This window comes from Sus scrofa, chromosome 7 (genome assembly GCF_054392235.1).
Source record: "Sus scrofa isolate SSC_HxYL_T2T_F1_AM1 chromosome 7, Sscrofa_HxYL_maternal_Yorkshire_Landrace_v2.0, whole genome shotgun sequence".
NCBI classification, from domain to species: Eukaryota; Metazoa; Chordata; class Mammalia; order Artiodactyla; family Suidae; genus Sus; species Sus scrofa.
Window position 1 is genome coordinate 2459457 of NC_139389.1, and position 16324 is coordinate 2475780.

General features: G+C 51.0%; 1 protein-coding gene across 2 annotated transcripts in view; it reads right to left on the reverse strand.

Moving 5' to 3' along the window:
* ECI2 (enoyl-CoA delta isomerase 2) overlaps positions 1-16324 on the reverse strand; it is a 20502-nt gene continuing 4178 nt past the window's right edge. The window contains exons 3-10 of one of the 2 annotated variants that reach the window (XM_021097870.2): positions 15605-15703; positions 15189-15371; positions 13556-13625; positions 9037-9139; positions 8325-8445; positions 2807-2896; positions 1194-1337; positions 1-688 (exon numbers count right to left, since the gene is read on the reverse strand). In XM_021097870.2, coding sequence (XP_020953529.2) covers positions 533-688; positions 1194-1337; positions 2807-2896; positions 8325-8445; positions 9037-9139; positions 13556-13625; positions 15189-15371; positions 15605-15703 — 966 coding nt within the window. In that variant the 3' untranslated portion in view covers positions 1-532. 2 annotated transcript variants of the gene reach the window in all.

Here is a 16324-nt window from a genome sequence, read left to right on the forward strand (position 1 = left end):
TCTGATTCTCCCTTTGTGCTTTTTTATTGATTATGGCGGGGGGGGGGGGGTGTCAGTGAAACTTAAAGTCGTATGTATTCCCTGGTAATGCCCCTTCCGCTTGCTCCTCCCGCCAGATGGCTGAAAAAGAACATGCGACCCGCCGAGGACCTGGACTCGGTCACCCAGAAGCTGGCGGTGTTTGGGCCGATCAAGTCTGTGACTCTGTGTGGACGGCAGAGTGCTGTCGTGGTTTTCGAAGACACGGTCTCAGCCTGCCACGCGGTGACGGCTTTTCAGAGCAGGGTGCCAGGCACGATGTTTCGGTGCGCCTGGCAGCAGCGGTTCATGGCCAAGGACGTGAGCCTGCCCCCTGCCCCCCACCTGCCTCCCTTCTCAAAGCCCGTTTCACATCCCTTTTCAGCAGGGCTCCGCTGAAATAAAATCACCCCACCTGCTAGTTAGCGCTGAAAAAAAGGCACGATGACGCCTCTTTGGTTCGGCAGCTGGCACTCAGAACCAGCTGCTGGGAAGTCCTGGGCTGTGGCAGGCGTCATAGCTTCGCCTTCTTGGACAAGAAGGCTACGATGGCCGTGATGCACTCATCGGACACCCACCTCTCTGCCAGGACTCTGCTTTCCTCCGCATTAACCGCATGCAACTTCTCCTTCTCCTGATGCCTCATGAGCCGTTTTGCAATTCTCATAGCCTGAAAAAACAAAACCCATAGTGATGATAAGAGGTATTTTAGGAGTTCCTGCTATGCAGCAGTGGGTTAAGGATCTGGTGGGGTCTCTGCAGTAGCTACAAAGGCTGGATCTCCAGCCCAGGGCACTGGGTTAAGCATCTGGCATTGTTATACCTGTGGCTCGGATTCCATCCCTGGCCCAGGAGCTTCCATATGCTCCAAGTGCGGCTGAAAAAGGGAGGAAAAAAAAAAAAGTTTTCTAACAGGAGTGGGATTCTCCTAGAAATCTCCCCACCCCCTCTTTGTTAGGGCCGCACCTGCAGCATATGGACGTTTCCAGGCTAGGGGTTGAATTGGAGCTGCACCTGCCAGCCTACACCACGGCCACAGCAACTTGGGATCTGAGCCTCGTCTGCGACCACAGCTCACAGCAATGCCAGATCCTTAACCCACTGCACGAGGCCAGGGCTCGAGCCCATGTCCTCATGGATACTAATAGGGTTCATTAAAAAAAAAGAATCCTAACATTTGGGGGGAGCTTTGCATATGCCTTCAGCCTGGCCCAAACTTCTTTCTGAAAGGTGTCATCAGGAAAAACCGCAGTAACAAGTCCTTGAGCAAGTGCTTCTCGTGCGGTTAACTTCTTCCCAAAGATGAGCATCTCCGCGGCCTGAAATGAAAGGCGAGAGTGAGACGGGTCAGAACCAACTGCTGTCCGTCGATACAGGGACATTCACTCCTGCTCTCTGAGGTGCTGCCGGGATTCCCCGCGGAGGAGACTGAGGAGCCCCCAGTCGAAGGTCTGCCACCTGTGTGCAGACGCCAGTTAGGCTTTTTCTAGAAGGCTTGCAGCAGTTGCTGCGTCTGTGTGTGTCTAGGCTGGGGAGGCAGGAGCGGGGAGCCAGGGGCACTGCTGACTCTCCCACACGTGCCAACTGTTGAGTTTCTGGGGTTTTTTCGTTGGTTTGTTTTTGTCTTTTTAGGGCCACACCCAAGGCATATGGAGGTTCCCAGGCTAGGGGTCCAATCGGAGCGGTAGCCTCCAGCCCACACCACAGCCACAGCAACACAGGATCTGAGCCTCGTCTGTGACCTGCACCACAGTTTACGGCAACGCTGGATCCTTAACCCACTGCGCGAGGCCAGGGACTGAACCCGCAACCTCATGGTTACAAGTTGGATTCGTTAAACACTGAGCCATGACAGGAACTCCGTGAGTTTCAGTTTTATACACAATTATTCTTTTAAAAGAAGAAAAAAAAAGAAAAATTATGCCCATAGGGAATGCCAACGAACTTTTAGAAACCCCAACTTTCAAAATGCCCTTCCCTGCAAATTCACACAGTGCTCTGGCCCTGACAGTTCTCTGTACCTGCCCAGGTAACTTAGGAAAGTGAGGCAGACGAACGCTCTGTTTCTGACCAAGCCGGGCTCACGAGGTCAATGTCCTTCTCTCTGTGTGCAGCTTCTCTTCCAGAAAAGCAAACACTGTCTCCTAACCCAGTGCTCTAAGCCTTAGAGCTGGGGTTCTGTCCAGCCTTTCAAAGTTAAAGTCTGTGTCACAATTCAGAGCACAGAACAGAAGAGCTTTAAAACACACCCAGAGAAACACAGAGGGATTTTCAACGAGCACCTGACAGCACTGAACAGAGGCTCGATTCCTGCCCCCTCCAGATCTTGGAGCATTTGCTACGCCTTTCCCTCCGCGCTGGCTCTCGGCCTTGTCACTGTCCCCTCAGGGGCAGTGGCAGAGTGGGGCCGCCTAGGCCCCCACAACCCCAGGGACAGATCTGAGCGGCCACTTCCATGTGCCACGGGGGCAGCCAAGGGAAAAAAGGAAGCGGGGATGGGGGGGGAAGGCAGGCAGGCTGCGGAGGCCGGGGTCGCTGCGGGGCGGGCACCGGGCACCCAGCTTAGGGTGACCCGCAACTGGGGAGCCGCAGCCTGAGCTTCCCGTTCCCCCTCCTGCTGGACACGTCCCCCAGCCGGGTTCCCCCACCTCTGAAACTGCTCAGAGTTGGGGAGCCAACGATTCGCTTCTCTCTCCTCTCTCTTATCGAGGGGAATAACAGAGCTGGGGATTTCTTCTGGAAGGGAGATGACGCGTTGCCATTTAGCTGGAAGGCGTCCAGCAGTTACCTTGCTTGGGCCCATCATCTTCGGAAAAATGTAAGAGGAGCATCCTTCTGGACTCTGGCCGAGGTGGCTGAAGGGCGTGTGAAATGTTGCCTTTTTGGAGAAAAAAAAAAAAAACAGTTTTCATGTGTCATTTCAAAAAATCATTGTCTGCAGCCTCCTGACCACACCGAACTGAAGGACATGAAAAAGTTATGATTAGCGTGTATCACTGGACAGGCAGACCCGTCTCACTGTGCTTTGCTGCACAGATACTGTGACTTCTACAAACGGAAGGTTTGTGGCCGCTCTGCGTCGAGCGGGTCTCTGGGTGTCATTTTCCCAGCAGCTTTATTTCTAAATTAAGGCCGTTGTTTTTAAACGCCTAATTGTTGTCTTAGGCATGGTGCTACTGTACACTTAACACACGACAGGGTAATGTAAACATAACTTGAAAGGCACTGGGAAACCGACAAAATCCCACGACTCGAGTCCCTTTATCGTGAGGTTTGCTTTATGTTGATCTGCAACCCAGCCCGCAGTATCTCCGAGGTCTGCCTGTGTAGACACAAATCCGCTCTCTCCAAGTGTGCAGTCGGGTGGTTTTAACAAAGGGGTACAGCGACGCAGCCACCACCACCAGGATACAAGGTGTCCGCATCACCTGAGTTCCCCCGGCCCCTCTGCTGTCCATCTGTCCCCCGACCCCCGAGCAACCGCTGAGATCTGCTTTTCTGTTCCTATAGTTTTACCTTTTCTGGAAGGTATCTAAGTAGAATCATACATTCTGTAGCCTTCCTCCTTTTGTAGCTGCTGCCCTTGGCATAAGGGCCACGAGTCACCATGCTGTGGTGTCTTAGGGCTTGTTCCTTCTTCTTTCTGAGCAGGATCCCATTGTGTGGCTGTGCCGTGACTTGTCTGTCCACTCACCGACGGACGCCGCTGTGGCATCCAGTGGGCGGGGTGTTGTGGGTACAGTCATTAAGGACATGGATTTTTAGTGCTTGCTCGTGGGAGGTACCTGGGGGTGGCGTTGCTGGGCCCCGTGGGAAATGCGTGCTTCACTTTCTAAGATGTTGCCAAACTATTCTGCAAGGGGACCCACCGTTTAAGATGCCACCAGTGGTGCAGAGTTCCGACTTCCCTAAACGCTGTGATGGGTCTTTCCAAGTTCACCCACCTAGCAGGGGTGTAGCGTGAAGAGCAGCATTTATGTGCTCGTCAGCCGTCTGCGGTATCTTTGGGGAAGTAACTTGCAGTACTCTGCCCGCTATTTTTAAGTTGGATGGGTTGTCTTATTATCCAGTTTTTTTAAAATGCATTTTTATTTATTTATTTTTGTCCTTTTTTTTTTTTTTTTTTGCCTTTTCTTGAGCCCCTCCTGTGGCATATGGAGGTTCCCAGGCTAGGGGTCTAATCGGAGCTGTAGTCACCGGCCTACACCACAGCCATAGCAACGCCAGATCCGAACCTCGTCTGCGACCTACACCACAGCTCACGGCAACACCGGATCCTTAACCCACTGAGCAAGGGCAAGGATCGAACCTGCAACCTCACGGTTCCTAGTCAGATTCGTTAACCACTGAGCCACGACGGGAACTCCTCACTATCCAGTTGTAAGAGTCCTTTGCATATTCTGTTTATAAGTCCTTTCTGGGAGTTCCCGTCGTGGCGCAGTGGTTAAGGAATCCGACTAGGAACCATGAGGTTGCGGGTTCGGTCCCTGCCCTTGCTCAGTGGGTTAACGATCCGGCGTTGCCGTGAGCTGTGGTGTAGGTTGCAGACGAGGCTCGGATCCTGCGTTGCTGTGGCTCTGGCGTAGGCTGGCGGCTACAGCTCCGATTCGACCCCTAGCCTGGGAACCTCCATATGCCGCGGGAGCGGCCCAAGAAATAGCAACAACAAAAAAGACAAAAAAAAAAAAAAAAAAAAAAAAAAAAAAATATAAGTCCTTTCTTTTTTTTTTTTTTTTTTTGTCTTTTTTGTCTTTTGTTGTTGTTGTTGTTGTTGCTATTTCTTGGGCCGCTTCCGCGGCATATGGAGGTTCCCAGGCTAGGGGTTGAATCGGAGCTGTAGCCACCGGCCTACGCCAGAGCCACAGCAACGCAGGATCCGAGCCGCGTCTGCAACCTACACCACAGCTCACGGCAACGCCGGATTGTTAACCCACTGAGCAAGGGCAGGGACCGAACCCGCAACCTCATGGTTCCTAGTCGGATTCGTTAACCACTGCGCCACGACGGGAACTCCTTATTATCCAGTTGTAAGAGTCCTTTGCATATTCCGTTTATAAGTCCTTTCTTAATGGCATCTTTCTCCTATGTTTTAAGGCGCCGTCTATACTTTGTTTTCTATTTTTTATGTTAAGTTGTTGACCCATCACTTTATGAACATATTTAAAACACATTCTGTAGAAAGATGAGCCTCTACGGTGTGAGTGGAAAAACTGTTCCCTCCGTCTGCCATTCGTCTGCATTTTGCCCCAGAGTTTTTTTGATTGTCTTTAAATATTAGAAACTACTTTAATACTGGTACTTTAGAGTACAGAGCCATTTTCCCCCTAGATCTCAGAAATACTTTTGTGTGTTTCTGGATGAATGAAACGTTCTTATGAAAGGAAATTAATTTATAATTGACAATTCTGTAAACAGAATAGGCTTTGTTTCCCATCGTCAGATACAGTGTGTTTTGAAATGAATGGTATTAGAACTTATAAACATACAATGTACAAAGCAAACAAATCAAAATCATAAAAAGATAAACAGTTATGGAGGTCACTCCTCTTCTCTTTTTCTTCTAAAAGAAAGCTTATTCGAGAAAATGTACTGAGAAGTCGCAACCTAAGCAACACAACTAAAAAACTGAAAAAAGAAGCCAGCTTGGATAAGGAGCCACAAACAAAGCTGATAATAAGAGGCGCTGACCTTATTAGCACAATTATCAGCACACATTTAGCTTATTTTCAGAAAGAGAGCGGTAGCTGTCGCTAAGGGTTAGACGCTGGCAGCAGGCTGCTCAGTGGCCCTGGAGTTTAACCTCTGTGCCAGCTTCCTCACCTGCCAAACATGGCTGAGAGCACCTGCCCCACAGGGTAATTCACGTAGGCATTCACCGAGTTCATATCAGCTGCATCAAGAGAGCATCTACCAATGGGAAATCACTCAAATATTCGCTGCTGGCATTCCCAGCTTTTTATTAACTCGAAGAGAAAATCTGCCAACAGAAAAGCTAATGGGCAGCCAGTAACTATGACCCATAATAAAGAATACTTTGGGGAGTTCCCACTGTGGCGCAGCGGGTTAAGAGTCTGACTGCAGCAACTTGGGTCCCTGTGGAGGGGCGGGTTTGATCCCCGGCCCTGTGCGGTGGGTTCAAGGATCCAGTTTTGCTGCAGCTGTGGTGCAGGTTGCAGCTGCAGATCGGATTTAGTCCCTGGCCTGGTCACTTCCATATACCGTGGGTACAGGCATTAAAAAACAAAACAAAAACCAAAACCTGACTTTGGTCACAAGGGTTAAAAGTTAACCCACATTTATTTATTTATTTTTTGTCTTCTTAGGGCCGCCACCCACGGCATATGGAAGTTCCCAGGCTAGGGGTTGAATCAGAGCTGCAGCCGCCAGCCCACACCACAGCCACAGCAAAGGTTCCCTAACCCACTGAGCAAGGCCAGGGATCGAACCTGTATCCTTTAGGACACTAGTCAGATTCGTTTCTGCTGAGCCACGATGGGAACTCCTGTTAATTTACATTCACAAACCAGTAACAATAAATTGGGCAAAATGAGTTCCTCTCCACATGGTCTTTCCGATTTTATTTTATTTTTGTCTTTTTTTTTTTTTTTTGTCTTTTTGCCTTTTCTAGGACCGCTCCCACAGCATATGGAGGTTTCTGGGCTAGGGGTCGAATCGGAGCTGTAGCCACCGGCCTACACCAGAGCCACAGCAACGCGGGATCCAAGTCGCGTCTGCAACCTACACCACAGCTCACAACAATGCCGGATCCTTAACCCGCTGAGCAAGGGCAGGGACCGAACCCACAACCTCATGGTTCCTAGTCGGATTCGTTAACCACTGCGCCACGACGGGGCTCTGGTCTTTCCCTGATTTTAAATTGAACTTTGGTTTATTTAATTCAGCTGGGTGAACTCTTAGCAGTGGTCGATATGTGTCAAATATTTTACTTTGGGCCCAACCTTTTAGCATTTAAATCCCATACACACACCCCTCTCCGATTTCGGTTTTAACCCAAGTTGTGTCCTAAGACGGAGCCCGAGGAGTCTCTGGAAGATGATCACGTGACCATCACGGAGGCCCAGTGAGAGAAGCAGGACGAGACTCACATGGGCCCCCAAGTTCTGAAGACTGAGACCCCAGTTCAGGTCAGGAACCTGTGACCCCACTCTGCTCAAAGCAGGTCCCTGAACTGGTCGTGTAACACAGAGGCTGTGCCCGCTGATCCCGCCTCGGAGCTGAGCCTCCCACCTACAAAGGCCAGGCGGCCTGGCTAGAGCCTCACCGGCTACTCTTACGGGAAGGTTACTAATGAGAATTAGATCCGCCGATACGCCCAATCTGATTGGACAGAATCCAGGAAAAAATCACCAAAGAGGTAAGGACCCTATAACATATGGTCCTATTAGTGGAGAAAATACCTCCCAACAAAACCAGGAATCCCCGCAGCAGTAAAACCAAACATTCCCCGCAAGGCTTTACATCAGCGCATGTGACATCAGCACATGTGACCGCCACCAAAGCACTGTCGCGCTAAGAGTGGCCTCACCCTAAGAGAGGCTCAGCAGCTCTACAGTCTAAGTTCTCAGGTAAAGGTTCTGCGATCAGCCCCTCTGCTTATAATGACAAATGCTGGAAAGAGGCTGGGGTTCCAGCATCAGGGATTTGGTTAAACAAGACAAGTGAAATAAGCGAAACGTTAGCACGGTTTTTCTCTGGCGAGATAAGGAGGGATTTGTAAATTATCTCTTCTCTGCGTGTTTTTCCGTATTTTCCAAAATTTTAGTTTCTGCTATGACATCTATTACTACTATAGAATGAGGAGCAATTAAAAATCAGTCATCCAACGGTGACCACGAGGCAGGTAACAGCGCAGAGCTTCCGTTTTCTCCTCTGCAAAGGAGGGAGGGAAACAGATGACGCCCGAGAGCCCTTTCTTATTCTAGAATTCTCAACTCCAGAATCCATGTACGTGGACAAAATGATCAGCTAACTCACTCGCATACCCTCCAAAGCTGCTCTACCCACCCCCCCAGAGGCTCTGAAGGTCCCCCGCCGACTTCAGAGGAAAGCGATGGGAACACAGCAGAGCTGGCACCACGTGCAGCACATTGGTGCTGAGAAAGATTCAGTTCATGGTGAAGGGAGAATACAAATGCGTCCAGTTCAACGAATGCTTTGGGAAAAATTGCGCTTCAGTCGACTCTGCCACAAACCGTGTGTGACCTGTTCTCTACGAGCAACGGGAGAGCGAACCCAGGTCTCACTTTCACTCGTATGACCTGCCGCGTCCGCGCCACCTGACTCACCCTGTCGGACGCATACACGACATCGAACAGCCCGAGGAGGGTGACGGAGATGCCCACGGCTGGACCGTTGACCACGGCAATCAGAGGCTTAGGAAAATCTATGAAACGGTCCACAAAGTCCCTGCAGGCAAGGAAACAGAAAAGGCGGCTTAGGTGTTTCCAAGTGGCTCTGTGGAAGCAGGCAGGACAGTGCGAGCCCGAGGCACGGCCTGTCCCCGGCCAGGCCGGGTACGTTTCCGCAGGAGCCAGCAGTGGCTCCGCCTCCCGTGTCGCCAGGCCCCGGCTCCCGTGCTGGATGCACCATGGACCCCGTCTGAATGGCACCGAGAGAAGCTCCAAGTCCGCCTTGCTACCCGTCTAGGGCTCTGGGCATCAGGGTAGGGCCGCCCGGCAGCTGTGGGCTCAGGTCGGGCTGGGCTCAGTCACAGCTCAGTGCCACCAGGCATGCGGGGGCTGGGTGGGGCTGGGGTCACCGAGGCGGGAGGAGACGGCTGAGGCCACTTCAAGTCTCCGGGTAGCCGCCGTCGTGGAAGCCAGGCCTCCCTCTGGCCGGGTGAGAACTTGCTCAGTTCCCCCCTCGGGAGGAGAGAACTCAGTGTGAGCAACGTCCAAAGTCCCAACTCGTTCCACGGAACCAAAGCAGCCCTTGTTTTACTTCTGCCCAGCTGAGGACCGCCTGGATGAGCAGGGATCCGACAAGCGTCACGCTTACCTCAGTAAGACGGCGCTGCTCTGGGCTCTCTCCTCTACTTTGTCAGGGGGGATATCCTTGAAGTTGGTCAGGTCATTGCCGCTACAGTAATAGTCCCCACTTCCTGAAAGCAAAACCCACCGATTCACCACGCATCCACCCAGTCCTTAGCAGGCATCTAGCACATGCCAGGCTCCATGCCAAGCTCTGGAAATACACTGGTGAACCACATATAATTCCTATCCAACTTTACAGACTGGTGAGTCAGCTGCACGCTGACTTAAAAACACATGAACTGGGAGCTCCCTGGTGGCTCGGCAGGTTAAGGAACCAGTGTTAGAGTTCCTGTTGTGTGCAGTGGAAACGAACCTCACTCATATCCATGAGGATGCGGGTTCGATCCCTGGCCTCGCTCCGTGGGTTAAGGACCCGGTGTTGCCATGAGCTGTGGTGCAGGTTGCAGACGTGGCTCGGATCTGGTGTTGCTCTGGCTGTGCTGTCGGCCAGTGGCTGCAGCTCTGTTTTGACCCCTAGACTGGGAACCTCCACATGCCGCAGGTGCAGCCCTAAAAAAAGAAGGATCTGGTGTTGTCCCTGCTGTGGCTCAGGAGCTTCTGCATACCGCGGGCTCAGCCAAAAAAAGGGAAGAGAAAATAGACTTTAGAGAATCTATATAACATGAGTTAGAAAGGCAAGTCTAACTGATACATTCGTGACTCCACACCTAAAAAAAGTCAAGAATGAACTTACTTTTTTAAGTGTTCCTGGGTGGTACGAAAGAGTGGCCATTTTTCAATGTCTAACCCTCAAGGTAGAGATTTCTAGACGCAGCCAATACAGATAAAATTTTAACAGAACGGAAGAAAGTAAAATCAGGAAAACTGATCATCTCTGAGTTTAAACAATAAGCGACGAATTGCTCACAAGAATAGAAAACCAAAGAAATTCTTTCTGGAAAGTAAAGGTACTGCTGTTCCCATGGAATATGCTTGGCACAAAAGAGGAAGCAAACACCCAAAGCGAAGCCTGTGTAGAAACCAAAGGAAAAGCTCTGTGCAGACTCCGCCCTTCAGTTTTCTCACCCGTAAAAGATGAGGAAGAAGAGGGCCCAGCCTCGCAGGGTTACTGCCAGCGAGCTTGGGATTCAGCTGCCAAATGAACTAAAGCCCTGCAACCGGGGCTCCGCAAGCCGAGAGTGTGCCGTCTTGGCTGGGGTGGCTACTGATGTCAACTCAGCAGCTGCATTTCCTCCAGACAAGTCCGCATGTTCACTGAACGACACACACCCAAGGCTACTCCGTGCAGCCTGATTTTAACAGGAAAAGACTAGTGAGTGGGATGTACCTGCTCATCAATACATAGATACGAGGCGCTCCCGGCGTGGCTCAGCGTTAACGAACCTGACAAGGATCCATGAGGATGCAGGTTCGATCCCTGGCCTCGCTCCATGGGTTAAGGATCTGGCGTTGCCGTGAACTGCGGTGTAGGTCACAGATGTGGCTCGGATCCTACGTTGCTGTGGCTGTGGTGTAGGCCGGCAGCTACAGCTCCAATTGGACCCCTAGCCTGGGAACCTCCACATGCCGAGGGTGCTGCTCTAAAAGACAAAAAAACAAACAAAAAACAGAAAGTAAATAAATGAATAAATAAATAAATAGATACATGACGAAATAAATTATGGAATCCAAAGACTTTCAGACTTTGTGTCCCCAAAGAGAAAGCTGAGCTGTCTAAATGCCAGCAGAGAACACTTTTTTAGGCTCTGCTGTTACGAGTGGGCACAGCACGCGTCTGCTCTGGGCTTCCTTTTCTGTTTACAAAGGAGGGGGGAGACACACACACACACACACACACACGGACATGCACAGGCAGTTTCTGGAAGGCATCGAGAAAATCTGAATTTGCAAGGAAGCAGGACCCGGATTCCAAGGAGAGTGAGATGGAGTTTGGCTCAAGACCTTTTTAAGGTCCTTGGATTTTTTAATAAGCCGTGTGCCTATGCTATACTTTCTCTTAAAAAAAAAGTTAACTAAAAAAATACAACATTCTTCTCCGCTATCAAACCAAGGCCCCTTCCAGAGGGTGTCTGTTCTCCATTCTCCAGGCGGACCCGGGAAACGCCAGGCCGCTTCGGTGCCGAGCCCTCCACTCCCCCGTCAGCTAGTAGGAAGCTCTCTCTCTCCTCATCTCTATTTTATACTAAAAGCTGTCTGATAGCTCTACGGGATGTTACTTACTTCGCAAGTTGTAATGAAAATCAAAACAAAAGAAAACCCCTCCTGCTTCTGCACAGTAACAACCCCCCACCTCTCGAGTGCCTGCTGTGTGCTCTGCCGGCCTGAATCATCTCACAGCACCATTTCAACATTTTTTCTTTTCTTTTCTTTTCTTTTTTTGTCTTTTTAGGGCTGCACCTGCGGCATATGGAGCTTCCCAGGCCAGGGGTCCAATCGGAGCTGTTGCCACCAGCCTACGCCACAGCCACAGCAATGCCAGATCCCAGCCGCGTCTGCGACCTACACCACAGCTCATGGCAATGCTCGGATCCTTAACCCACGGAGTGAGGCCAGGGATCGAACCCACAACCTCATGGTGCCTAGTTGGAGTCGCTAACCACTGAGCCACAACGGGAACTCCCAACATTTTTTCTTAAATTTTACTGGCGTATAGCTGACTTCACGTGTACAGCAAAGCGAGTCAGGCACACATATAGCCGTATCCATTCTTTTTCAGACGCGTCCCCACACTGGCCGTCACAGGGCACTGGGTAGAGGTCCCTGGGCTGTAGAGCAGGTCCTGGTTAATTTATCCATTCTGTATACGGTAGTGTGTATGGGCCAACCCCAACCTCGCCACGAGTCCCCTCTGGTGACCATATGTTAATGGGGTTAGGAAGACACTGGCATCTGTCTAGGAAGCAGGGGCCACCTGCCTGCAGGCAGCAAGGAACGAAGCCAGGGCTGGAACTCAAAGTTAACTGAGTCCCAGCCCTCAGCCTTCACCCCTGAACACAGAGCCCCTTCAAAGGTCAGTGACGCCCATTCTCCAAGTTCTCGCCAGTCCAGGCCTATGGGCAGCCACCATATTTTCCAGCTGTAATTACAGTACCGATACGATTGCCAATTTTTTTATTATAGTTTACGCATTTCCTATATTGTTAGTCTACCATAATTTTTAATGTGTGTGCAATAAGTAGTCCAGTGGGGCATTCCCGTCGTGGCTCAGGGGAAACAAATCTGACTCGTATCCATGAGGATGCAGGTTCGATCCCTGACCTTGCTCCACGGGTTGAGGATCTGGCGTTGCCGTGAGCTGTGGTGTGGTTCGGATCTCACATTGCTGTGGCTGTGGTGCAGGCCGGCAGCTGCTGCTCCGATTCAGCCTCTAGCCTGGGACCCTTCACATGCTATGGGTGTGGCTAAAAAGACAAAAACAAAAACAAAAACAAAGTCGCCCAGTGGGTGTTCTACAACGTGCTTTGCAATTCTAGCAACATGTTTAAAATGAGTTCATCTTTTCACAATTACAAGCAATGCTGCAAAGATCGCCTTTCCTGCACGACGCCTTTCCCACCTCTTGGATAATTTCCCTGAAATAAATCCCCGTAAGTGGCCTTCCTGGGTCAAAGTACACAACCATATCCTCAAACGCCCCCATGTACACTTTTGACAGCCGAAACGCCGCTGTCGGCAAGGGTCTAGAGGCATTTATCCTTCCATAACTTTGGCAGGATTAGGAATAATCTGAAATTTTGTTAATTCGAGTAAGTATAAAATGGTATCTCATCATTTTTTTAAAACTGTATTTCATTCTTTTTAGGGCTGCCCCTCCGGCATATGGAGGTTCCCAGGCTAAGGGTCGAATCGAAGCTGCAGCTGCCAGCCGACACCACAGCCACAGCAACGCCAGATCCAAGCCACATCTTTGACCTATACTGCCGCTCCTGACAACACCAGATCCATCACCCATCGAGTGGGGCCAGGGATAAAATTCTTGTTCTTATGGATGCTAGTTGGCCGCACACATGGCATATGGAGGTTCCCAGGAGGCTAGGGGTCAAACTGGAGCTGGAGCTGCCGGCCTACACCACAGCTACAGCAATGCGTCTTCGATCTACGCCATGGTTCACGGCAACGCCAGATCCTTAACCCACTGATTGAGGCCAGGGATCGAACCCGCAACCTCATGGTTCCTGGTTGGATTTGTTTCCGCTGCACCATGACGGGAACTCCTGTATTTGTGGTTATTGATCTGGTTGCATTTTCCTTGTTTGTTCAATGCCTGGACTTTCTCATATAAACTGTATTCATTCTACTCGTCGATTCATCTAATAAGCCTCAGTGCTTTTCTTACCAATGTGTATCTGCTTTTTACAAGATAAAGATACCAATCCCGTGTCTACCATATTTTTTATGTACTTGGGCGCTGGAGTGTCCCAGTGCTGGACAAGACCTTTACAGCGTCTGCATTCGACTTCCTATCTCGTAGAAAGTACCCCCCCCCCCGAAACTGCCTTAAGAAAGCCAAGGAAATTTCTCACCTGTTAGAACGGTGATGCGCGAGCTGTCCTCGCTCGCCGCTTCCAGCGCACGCATGATGTCTCGGTACATCTGGGAAAGGGGAGAGACAAGGAAAAAGTGAAGTGACCACAACCAGCACCCGGGGATTCACGAAACGTCCGCCGGCAAACCCACGCTCTGCAGGGATCGGTCTCAACCTAGGTTCCCCGGCTTGCTGGTCATGGAGCAAAGGAAGACTTCACCTAATTACTGTACTGCTCGGTGCTGGTGACAGCAGGCTCCTGGTGGGAACGGAACGAAACCTCTGTGTGCAAAGCCCCGACACACACAAGGCACCCTGGGGACCGTAGGTACCACAAGTACCACCGTGATTACATAGGAACGAGTCCGGAGAGAAGGAAAAAGTTTTGTCACTGGAATAGAGCCTCTCCAACTTGACGGACTTCTTCCTTAAGACTCTCTCAGTTGTGGTGTGTCTTTCTGCTACAACACAGATGACACGCGCAGCGAGAGGGCTGCCAGCTCTCCTGAACTTCACTCCCCGTTCAGGGCCAACCACCCGATAAAGTCTCAGTCGTTTTTTCCCAGGGGCAAGGGCTGAAGCAGCCATTCCTCCTCACTGCGATTTATTTATTTTTTCAAATGAGGTGTAACATCTATTCATTTCAGGTCTAGGACACAATGATTTAAAAGTCGTATGCACGGCAAAATGAGCACCGCAGTAAGTCTACTTAACATCTGTCCCCGACACACAGTTGGGTTTTTTTTTCCCTCGCGCTAAGAAATTTGAAGACATCCTAACTGAGCAACTTTTAAAGTGGACAACGGGCTGTCCGGCGTGGTCGCCACGCTGCGAAGCTCACCCAGGACTGATTGGCTTGATCTGTCTGGACCTTCCCCGTCTGGCCAGCAGGAGCTGGCTCTTCTCCGCACCGAGGGCGCGTCCTAAGGTAGGTGCCTTTCTCTACCCGACGGACCTCACCCAGCATCATGCCGTCGAGGTCCCCCCGAGGTGTCACAGTGGCAAGATTTCATCCTCTTTTACGGCTGAACTATATGCCGCCACCGTACACACACGTGTGCCCCATTTTCTTTGTCCACGTCCACGGATGGACGCCGAGGTTGCCACAGTGGTTCTTCTGGGTTAGCATTCTAGCTCCACGGCCGATTCAAAGGCGAGCGCTGCTCTTGTGAAGCCGCTCACTTCACGCGGAGCTGGGTAATGACCCAAGTCCTTTCGCCTTTTTCCCTCTACGTGTACAAAAGAAAGCTCCGTGCAAGGAGATTATAACGCCTCCCCAGTCTAAGTGCCATGAAGTTACTGCCGGGCATCGTCCATGCCGACCTCGGAGCCCCTGGGCACGATCTCTTAGAGCCATGTGTGGGCACTGCCGTTAATGTCACCTGTCTGAGTGTCCATCATTAGCGAAGCTGCTGCGCCTTGTAGGCACGCAGGACCCACCCTGGGCTCGCGAGTTCTAAACAGGACTGCCCAGCTCTGCTGTACGAAGTGGCCACCATGCCCAATCCCGCTGCACAAACTGAACAGGAGCAATCACAGAAACAGGAAGGGTGCTGAAGCGAGGTGGCTCCCGAGCGCGACAAGCAGAGGGAGAAGAGGAGGGCAGGACCCCCCGGGGCAGTGCAGGCTACCTGGGTGGTGAGTGCATTTTTTTTGGCCGGCCGGTTCAACCTGATCGTTGTGATGCCGTCTTCAGAGGTCACCACCAGGCTGTCACTTTCCGCTTGTTTCTTGTCCGCGGCAGGTGTCACCTGGCTGCAGGATGAAGCACTCAGGCTGGACACCAAGTCCACGTAGTTCTGCCTGGCAGTTTCCTGCAGAGAGACGATCGACAACCGTGGTCCAGGGTCAACGAACAAGCAGTTCTGAGACCCCCCCCCCTGAGTGAACAGGGAGCACCTCGCCGGGAGGCTCGAGGACAGGTTCCGGCTCAGTACAGGGACCTCCGGGTGGAGAAGCAGCAGCTCTCACGGCTTCACAGTGAGAAGCAGCCCCTCCCTTTAGGAGCAGAGCGAGGAAAATAAGAGCAGAGTGACCGGAAGTGTACCTTGGGCAGATTGCCGAGAGCATTCCACGCGTCCCATTTGGCCTTAAGGATAAAGTCCAGCATGCCTGGTTTGGGCGCATTACAAGGTCCTTCGGTGGCCTGTGAAAAGGGGAGGGGCAGTTACTGGTCAAATGCACACACAAACCGGAGCCTTAAATATTTAGGATCCATGAAAGGCACACGATGCGCCTGCCCTTCCGAAAGAGTTTCACAAGGTACACTCATTGATTTGAACATCCCTCTCCCTTGGCCTCCCTATGGCGCCGTTGTTAAAAATGCACAAACAGGGAGTTCCCTGGTGGCCTAGTGGGTTAAGGATCCAGCATTGTTACTGCTGTGGCTCAGGTTCAATCCTGAGCCCAGGAACTTCATTGAGAGTAGCCAAAAAAAAAAAAAAAAAGCACAAACAACAGATTGAAGAGACAAAAACATGCTACTGAATTATCACTCCCCAAAATAAGTTATAACTGCTGTGTATGAAAATAGTGCAGGATAAGGGTTTGGGAAAAGTACTTTAAAAAAATTCTGGGATTTCCCATTGTGGCTCAGCTCGACCCCTAGCCTGGGATTCTCCATATGCCACGGGCGTGACCCTAAAAAGACAAAGAGACAAAAAACAAAACAAAACAAAAACATTTTTATCACGCGTGGCATTTCAAGGGCTTAGAAATTACCTCCCAGAAGCCAAGGGCAAACGTCATACCTCTTTTTGGGCAAAGT